The sequence below is a fragment of the Mesocricetus auratus genome, unplaced genomic scaffold (assembly GCF_017639785.1).
Source record: "Mesocricetus auratus isolate SY011 unplaced genomic scaffold, BCM_Maur_2.0 contig_10282_pilon_obj, whole genome shotgun sequence".
NCBI lineage: Eukaryota > Metazoa > Chordata > Mammalia > Rodentia > Cricetidae > Mesocricetus > Mesocricetus auratus.
In genome coordinates this window covers 34,019-43,314 of record NW_024432380.1, presented here as the reverse complement: position 1 = coordinate 43,314, position 9,296 = coordinate 34,019, and the positions used below count along the sequence as shown (strand labels likewise).

At 47.7% G+C, this 9,296-nt stretch overlaps 1 protein-coding gene across 1 annotated transcript; it reads left to right on the top strand.

Annotated features, from left to right (window-relative positions):
• The first annotated feature begins 479 nt into the window (after positions 1 to 479).
• On the top strand, positions 480 to 8,950 carry LOC106022645 (H-2 class I histocompatibility antigen, D-P alpha chain-like). The gene is made up of 8 exons (XM_040741061.1): positions 480 to 793; positions 921 to 1,034; positions 1,204 to 1,258; positions 1,383 to 1,492; positions 7,526 to 7,798; positions 7,925 to 8,035; positions 8,209 to 8,242; positions 8,566 to 8,950. The coding sequence occupies exons 1-8, from the start codon at positions 652 to 654 to the stop codon at positions 8,624 to 8,626; spliced, it is 900 nt and encodes a 299-aa protein (XP_040596995.1). The 5' UTR covers positions 480 to 651; the 3' UTR covers positions 8,627 to 8,950.
• The last annotated feature ends 346 nt before the right edge of the window (positions 8,951 to 9,296 follow it).

Sequence of the window (9,296 nt, the reverse complement as noted above, 5' to 3'; positions counted from 1 at the left end):
TAAGGTCTTTGCTCTATTTCAAGTTAAATTTTCTACAAGGTGGGAGGTGAGATTCTAAATTCATCTTCTCAGCCAGAAAAACAGTGTTGCCGCATCATGTGTGGAATGGGCTCTTTTCGATTATGTGTTTTGTGTTCTTTGTTGAAGATTAAATATGCGTAGCTTTGTCATTTTATTTCCAGGAGCACTATCCTATGCCTTGGATTTTTCTATTTTATTGCAGTTCCATGCTGTCTTGTTACTGTAGCTCTGCACTGAGGTTGGCAGTGCACCAACTTAACATTGTTTGGCTGTTTATGGTCTGTTGTCATTCCATACAAATTCATTAATTCTAAAGTATAGAATATATCAGAGTTTTATAAATATTGCAGATTATATCAATGTATTAATTTGTATGGCAATTTTCCCAATATTAACTCTGTCAGTCCAGGAGCAAGGATTGTCTTTCCACATTCTGACAATGTCTTCTATGGATTCACTAGCAAAACACCTCAACTTTCCCAACTCTTCTCCTCAGACCCTCCAAAGACACATGTGACCCATCACCCCAGACCTGATGGTAAAGTCATCCTGAGGTGCTGGGCCCTGGGCTTCTACCCTGCTAACATCACCCTGACCTGGAAGAAGGATGAGGAAGAACTGACCCAGGACATGGAGCTGGTGGAGACCAGACCTGCAGGGGATGGAACCTTCCAGAAGTGGGCAGCTGTGGATGTGCCTATTGGAGAGGAGCAGAGATACACATGCCATGTGCACCATGAGGGGCTGCCTGAGCCCCTCACCCTGAGATGGGGTAAGGAGGGAGTGGGTGCAGAGCTGGGGTTAGAGAAAGATGGAGCCTTCTGCAGAGCCTGAGCAGGGTCAGGGCTGAGAGATGGGGTCATGACCCTCACCTTCCCTCTCTGTCCTTCCCTTCCCAGAGCCTCCTCAGTCCACTGCCCCCATCATGGCAGTCATTGCTGTTCTGGTTCTCCTTGGAGCTGTGATCACTGGAGCTGTGGTGGCTGTTGTGAGGAAGAGGAGGAGAAACACAGGTAGGAAAGGGCAGGGTGTGAGTTCTCTCTCAGCCCCTTTTAGAAGTGCTCTGCTCATGGAAACATCCACACCTCTATTGCTCCTCTCTTCACCCTGGGTCTGTTGTTGGTTCAGAAACTTCCTAGGGTTGGGCTCCTCCCTGGTCTCTCACAGATTTTCTTCTCACAGGTGGACAAGGAGGGGACTATGCTCAGGACTGCCTGAGCCCTCACCCTGAGATGGGGTAAGGAGGGAGTGGGTGCAGAGATAGGGTGAGGAAAGATGAAGCCTCTGCAGATCCTGGGCAGGGGCAGGCTCCATGACTGAGCCGTGACTCTCACCTTCCCTTCCTTTCCCTTCACCCCCAGAGCCTCCTCAGTCCATCATCACCATAGGGACCATTGTTGGTGCTGTCCTTGGAGCTGTGATCTTAGTTGTATCACTGTAGGATTTATGCTGTGGGTGAGAAAGAACCCAGGTATGGAAGAGCAGGGTCTTGTGTTTGTTGTTGTTTTCATTTTAATTCATGAAGGATGCATACATAGTCAATGGGAAGCAATACACACACGCACACACACACACACACACACACATTAGCACAGGCATGCCCATCTCTGGGTCTGTACATTGATAATCATCTACTCTAAAGTACTTGGGAAAGAAAGGAAATGTCCATACCCTGATGATGGGGGTGATGGGAACACGATTTCAGAGACAGAGGGATGTTCCCGCTGAGGACAGACCTCCAGACTGCCATTGGTTCTTCCCTGCATGCCTTCTTCCTTCCTCATTCCCCCCTGACCCTCCCTGGTCGGCAGTCACAGCTGGGAAACTTGCTGGGGACCAGGACTTCCCTGATCTCTCACTGCTTTCTTCTCAGAGGTGGAAAAGGAGGCTATGCCCCTGCTGCAGGTCAGTATGTGAGGGAAGAATTGTCCCAGAGGAACTTGGGGTGGAGGCTGAGCTGATGGTTTCTCCTCCAGCCACACCTGTCAGTGTCCTCACTGTTTCTAGTTACTTCTTCTGCAGGCATGGTCGGTGCCCAGAGCTCTGACTTGTGTCTGGAGGCTTGAAAAGGTGACACCTGGGGGCCTGGATTGGAGCTGAGGCAAGGAGGAAAGGACTGAGTCTCAGGGCTTCTGGGACTTAGAAAGTTCAGTGACTGGAGGGGCTTTGAGAGGTCTTTATATTACCAGGAGTTCATTCTGGATGCCACATCATGGTGACACACTTTCAATCCCAGCACTTGGGAGCCAGAGGCAAGAGGATCTCTGTGAGTTTCAGAAATTCCTGACCATGTAGAGAGATCCTGTCTCAAGCAACAAAACAAGAAAACAAGACTTCACTCTGGACAGATCTTACTATAGAGAAAAAAACATCTCTCAATGGGCAGTCACTGGAATCTTGTTTGCTTGAATAGTACACAACTATGAGGTTTGTATACTTGCACCACCACAAGGTGACCAAAAATAATTGTCTACCCCATGGACTCAGGGTCTCAGTGACAGTCTGAATCCACACATGGGGACTGCCAGCCTGTGCAGGGCCTCCAGGCATCAGGTAAGAGAGGACAGACACTACATCCCCTCATCCTAAGTGGATTCATTGAAAAGAATAAATAGACCCAACAAATTAACAGCCCTGTGGGTGGTGAGCCCTACACAGCTTCCTGAAGTGCCTGTGGTGTCTTAGAACCCCAAGTATGAGAACCCCATCTTTGTATTAAAAGTACACATTTGTCCTGCATGTAAGAGTCTTTTAATCTAGGGGTCTTTTTTATCCAAAAGGATCCACACTGGATATACTGAAAGAGTGTGGGAGCACACTGATCCCCATGCTTGTACACACACACATACACACGGGGGCACACACACACACACACACACACACACAGGGGCGTGCACACACACACAGGCACACACAGAGAGACAGCAAAGAACAATTTTCCATTTTACTGAGGCCTGGGAAGCCGACAAGGTACAGGATAGTCAGTGGGAAGGAGGAAGCCTATAACTGAAGCTGCAGGGTGGAGACAGCAACCAGAGCAACTGTGCCTGTGTCTCCCTAAGGAACAGGGGTGATCCAGGGTAGGTATCTGGTCAGGGACTTTGCCCAAGGAGAAACAATACAAACACTGCATTCAGGAAAAGAATTTGGTACATTTAACAGAACAACATTTTTAAAATCTGGGACACATCATTGTTGGAGACCTGAGGACTGAGACCAGGGGACCCAGGAGAGAATCAGACTTCACAGAGGGCTCTGCACAGCCTGTGAAGCCTGGAGCACAGCAGCAGGGCTCAGGGAAGGTGCCACCTCAAGGGCTGCAAAGGAGAAGCATCAGCCATGCTGTCCTGCAATGGCCTCACACTCACTCTCTCCTGTGTCTGTGTCAGCCTTCACCTACTATGCTGGCCACACAGCAGGCTCCCCAGGTCTCATCACAGCATGGAGGTCCACAGTGTCAGCCTTCATCCTCTATGCCAGCCACACCCAGGCTCCCCAGGTCTCATCACAGCATGGAGGTCCACAGTGTCAGTTGTCACCCATAGCTACAACAGATGTCGAACCTGCAACCCCAACACACACATTGTTGGTTCCTGTCTTCTCCTTTTCCTGCAGCATCTTGTGGTCCTCAGGGCAAGCATCTGGCTGGGCCCAGAGATGCAGTGACTGTGCTGAGTTCTTCCTCTCACACCATCACTTGACAATGTCACTCCAGCCTGGACACCCCAGTTCACAGTGGGGCTCTCCAGGTAGCATCAGAGTAGAAGGCTCAGCTGCTGTCATGAGCTAAGTGGTGCAGGAGCTCATATTCCCTAAGTAAGAATCCTTCCACACACTGCCACCCCTCCTTCCTTTTAAAGAGAGTGTTCACTTTACAACTTTTCCCTTGGGGAGAAATACTTCAGGGCTTGCCTTTTGCACTGATTTTAACAGTATAATACAGACTGATCTTCTGCTCATAACAATGGAGATGACACCTGCTGGCCCTTCTCATTTTAATTGACCTGTTGGGACACTAGTGTTTGCAGTGAGGTCTCTGTCAGTTAAATTATTGGTGATCTAAGTGATCAGTAGATATTCTGTGAAATCAAAAGAGACTTGGTTATAAGGAATCCCACACAGTTGGTTCATAGCATCAGTTCTTTTTGGTTTCTGTTTTGTTTTGTTTTTCTGAGACAAGGTTTCTCTGTGTAGTCCTGGCTGTCCTGGAACTCAGTGTGTAGACCAGGCTGGCCTTGAACTCACAGAGATCCACCTGTCTCTGCCTCCCAATTGCTGGGACTGAAGACATGCATCTCCACTACCTGGCTCAGCATCAGCTCTTAACACACTTAACACCAAGAGAGTCATCATGTACACTGTGAATTCTGCTCTGCCCTCATTAAACCTACATTCATGTTCTCAACTTTTTAGCAGATACAATCCTGTTGGGAACCATGAATTTTCTAATTAAATTTTACATGATACAATATGACTTTTACATGAATGACACTTTGTTTAAATGTCAGTATTTTACTCCAATTATAAAAGGTACATTGTTACTGAATGAACTTTCAATTTAAAAATCAAGGCTTAGCTGCTGTCATGAGCTAAGTGACATTAGTTACATATTACACTTTACAAATGAATACAGACTTGCATAAAAGCAGGAAAAGAAAGAATGAAAGATGAAAAATCTTATTTTAATGGTAGGTGTTAATTTAAAAGCAGCATATCCAAACTGTTTGGTGGTGGTCCACACCGGTAATTCCAATACTCAGGAGGCAGAGGCAAGTGGATCTCTGTGAGTTCGAGTCCAGCCTGGTCTGCTGAGTGAGTTCCAGGTCAGTCACAGCTGTTACACAGAGAAGCCTTGCTTCTGAAAAAGGAATTATCCAAATTGAGTATACTGCTTGTATAGTGGAACTCCAAAAATTCTCTTTATAAAAAACAAATATAATCATTTCAATTAATATTATTTTTTGAAAACCCATATTATTGGGAAGTCATCTAGTAGTCAGTGTTGGTTGCTCCCAGTCTCCAGTTCTGACACCATTAGGCATGTGATCACGTGATCTGGAACCAAAAGGCATTTTTCTAGCTACTGCAGCCATGTCACCAACTTCCTTGCTGGCCTTGAGGCTCTCCTGCCAGAAGTAGCCTCTGGAGAGATAGATGCTGGAGGCCAAAGTTCTGGGTGATCCCTCACATATGGTGCACTTACCTGAGCCAGGAGGCCTGAGGATGACAGGGCTCAGGAGTTTGGAAACCATGACTGTGAAGGGAAGGGGGTGGTCTGGACTGCAGTCCATGCACTTTGCCCAACAGCCCCTGCCTCAACACCCTTTACAGGCGGGGATTTGCCTGACACCCTCTTCTACCATAAAATTATTCATCTGGAGTTGGTAGGCTGAGAGATACTGGTCTGGGGTATTCTACTAAAAGAACTTCTCTATACCAAACAATTGTGTTATATCTGGAATGTGTTGAAGAACACAGCTTTATCATTGCCTTTGTGTTTTAAGTTTGGATTACCAACATTTTCAGGTGGTGTGGGGTAACCCTGGCTTCCTGGATGGCCCATAAACACGTTATGAGAAGCAGTGTGTTTTCATACTGAAAATGCTCTTCACTGCATACAAGTGCTTGCCCTGAAGGTTTCCAGCCCACACTTCTCCCCCACACTCTCTGAGAGGCTGTGTTGGGAAACCTTCTCACTGATTTTGCTTTGCTCCTTCTTCATCAGACCCTGCTGCTCCTTCTCCATCTTCTTTGCTGTTCTGTGCTGTCTTCTCTGCTTGTGATTTCTGCTTCCTCAGAACTGCTGCTCTCCAGGCTGCATCTCCTTCCCTTCCCAGGCATTGGTGTGTTCCTTCCAGGTATGTAAGTCGCATGATTCTCAAGACTGAGTGCAAGCAGTCCCTTGACTGCAGCTAACCACTGGCCTCCCTTGGTGCTCAAGAGGCTGCCAGGAGTCTGGGCCTGGGCAGGCAGGGGATCTGCCTCCTGGGTATCCGAGCTGGGAACGATTGGGGTTCAGTGAAAGCTGGCCAACAGCTGCAGAGGCTGAAGGCAGATGCCCTGTGGGGGCCAAATGTAAGGAGTTTAAGGGGGCATTTAGGATTTATTAGAATACACTCACAAATACACAACAAGGTACCTAGCTGCCATGGTCTTCTGTTCTGCCCTGGGGGTGAATGGATCTATAACAGTCCAATCTCTGACACCACAGAGAGAGCTCCTCTATCTCCAGATAGCCCAAGGTCTTGGGAGGAGCAAATGCACACTAGATACATGCAGGCTGTCCTGTCACTATAACTCTGCATTATAGTTGAGGTTAGGAGTGTAAAACCTCCAGCATTGCTCTTAATCCTTCAGATTGTTTGATTTTCGTGGTCTTTTGTGATCCCATATGATTTCCTGTTTTTTTTCTAAATGTGAACTACATCAGAATTTTGATAGTGTTATACTATCAAAATATTGGGTAGTATGACCATTGTCACAATGTCAACTCTGCCAGTGCAGGAGCTTGGATTGTCTTTCCATCTTCTGACATTGTCTCTATGATTTTCTGTGTCAGATCTTAAAGTTTTCATTGCAGAGTTCTTCCATTTCTTTGATTAGATAATTCTCTAAACACTTAATTCTGGTGGAGTTGCTTTGAATGTTGTACATTTCCTAATTTCTTCTTCTAAAAATACACTGCTGGGAAAATTGGAGGCTACTTTTTATATTTATGTTGCATCTGACAACCATGAGTGTTTATTAGGTCCAGGAGTTTTCCTGGGACTCAACAGGGTCATTTAAGTAAAGAATCAGTTTTCTGGAAATAGGGACAGTGTGACTTCTTCCTGTCCTACTTTGATCCCTTTTATGCCAATCTTCTGTCTACTTCTGATAGCTTATATAAAATCATCATTGTCTTAAATATGAAGGTGGAGAGTGTGCACCCTTGTCTCCTTCCTGGCTTTAGGGGAAACGCTGTGTGTCTCTCCCTTGGACATAATATCCACCTGTCTTCCTATCTCTCAAATACGGGAGGTGGGAAGTTCTATAGTGTCTCCTGACCCTTTATGAGAGACTGGCTCTCCCAGGGCTCAGCCTTCTGTCAGGACAGTTCAGAGTGTGTCTCAGGAGGGAAGGAGAGAAGGTCCCTGAAATGACCAAGACAGTTCACCTTCAGTCTGCAGTGCTGTGTGGGCCACAGCCTTGCTCAGGCCCAGTTCTCTGCCCACAACTGAGGTCTCTGGGGTCTGAATTCAGTGATGCTGAATCCATCAGCCCCACTCACCAGTCAGGAGCAGAAGTCCCTTCTTCCTGATGTGACACCAGAGTTCTGTGACCCTGGGCTCTCTCACCCATATCTAGAATTTCCCAAAGATGAGATTATCCAGAACCCAATGTTTAAGCTAGAGGGAATTTTACACCCCTCCCTCACCCCATTTCTAACACAGACCAGGGTGGTCACAGGGACCCTGCTGGAGTCCCCTGCAAAACACCTGACCTTTCCAACTCTTCTCCTCAGACCCTCCAAAGACACATGTGACCCATCACCCCAGACCTGAAGGTAATGTCACCCTGAGGTGCTGGGCCCTGGGATTCTACCCTGCTGACATCACCCTGACCTGGAAGAAGGATGCAGAGGAACTGACCCAGGACATGGAGATGGTGGAGACCAGACCTGCAGGGGATGGAACCTTCCAGAAGTGGGCAGCTGTGGTGGTGCCTATTGGAGAACAGGATTACACATGCCACGTGGAGCATGAGGGACTGCCTGAGCCCCTCACCCTGAGATGGGGTAAGGAGGGAGTGGGTGCAGAGCTGGGGTCAGGGAAAGCTGGAGCCTTCTGCAGAGCCTGAGCAGGTCAGGGCTGAGAGCTGGGGTCATGACCCTCACCTTCCCTTCCTGTCCTTCCCTTCCCAGAGCCTCCTCAGTCGACTGTCCCCATCATGCCAGTCATTGTTTGGGTTCTCCTTGGAGTTGTGATCACTGGAGCTGTGGTGGTTGTTGTGAGGAAGAGGAGGAAAAACTTAGGTAGGAAAGGGCAGGGTGTGAGTTCCCAGTTCCTTTTAGAAGTGTGCTCTGCCTCATGGAAACACATCCAACACACACACACACATTTCTCCTGTAACATGGGTTCTCTGTAGGTCTGGAAAATTCCTAGGGTTGGGCTCCTCCCTGGTCTCTCACAGCTTTTCTTCTCACAGGTGGAAAAGGAGGGAACTATGCCCCCAGCTCTAGGTAAGTGTGGGGAGCAGGGTTGTCCCTGAAGCCTGTGGGGTGAAACTGGTGTGGAGCTGTGCCAGCCCAAAATTCCTCCTGCAACCACATCCTCTCAGTCTCCTACATGTTCCTTGTCATTTCTTCTCACACACACAGGGACAGTTTTCTGAGCTTTGACTCCTCTCTGGAGGCTTGGCTGACACCCTGAGGTCTGGGGTTGGGGCTAAGGGAAAAAGGAAAGGACTGTGTCCCAGGACTTCTCAGAATTTAGACATTTGAATGAGTCACAGTGGACCTTTGCGATGTCTTTATACCGACTGTCCATCACTCTTTGTCTTTAGCTTCAGACAGCTGCCTCCTGGGGACACGTTCTCACTCACTCAAGAAACAACAAATATCTGAAGCTGTCTGCTTTCTCCCATGAAGACCATCCAGTCCTCCCTAGCACACCAGGACCCTGCCGCTGCTCTGCTCTTCCCCCATGGGCGGCTGTTGACTGCTCATTACTAGGAGCTTTTAGCAAAACACTTCTAGTCCCCTCCTCCCAGTAAGGCCTGTGTCCAAGTTCCTGTTTATTATCTAAATGCTAATTCCTGCTTTTGGCCCACCATTTCCTGGAGGGCCCTGGAAAAGTAGGCTTCTGACCTTGGCGTTTTTCCAACATGCCTGACTTTGGTAGATAAGGCTCTACCCTCATAATAATAAACGCCATTCTCCTTGTAAGAATGATCTGTTGTCTTTGTCTTTATTTTCATCCTTAGCCCTTAGCTTCGGATCATTGTGAAGTATGGTAGCTCCGTAGCCACGAACACACTGGTGACTGCCCCTGCTCCCTTCCACAGCCAAACTTCTTGGTCCAGCACAGGCAGCAAGGGACATCACCATCTTATCAACTCCATGCTACCATGAGATGCAGCCCTTGACTTACGCACTGAATATAAAAACCTGTATGTGTTCTTGATGGCTCATGCCTATGACCTGAGAGATTGGCAGTTCAGATTAAAGTCGAGAATTCTGAAAGTGTGATGGAGAAAATAAATGACATCATGGAGAACCTTCCAGAACCTGTGTC

Excerpts from the sequence above, each read along its gene's own strand:
- LOC106022645 (XM_040741061.1), top strand. The coding sequence starts at position 652 with ATGGAGCTGGTGGAGACCAGACCTGCAGGGGATGGAACCTTCCAGAAG. Across the intron at positions 1,035-1,203 it reads GAAGAGGAGGAGAAACACAG|GTGGACAAGGAGGGGACTAT; the intron begins GTAGGAAAGGGC and ends TTCTTCTCACAG. Across the intron at positions 8,036-8,208 it reads GAAGAGGAGGAAAAACTTAG|GTGGAAAAGGAGGGAACTAT; the intron begins GTAGGAAAGGGC and ends TTCTTCTCACAG.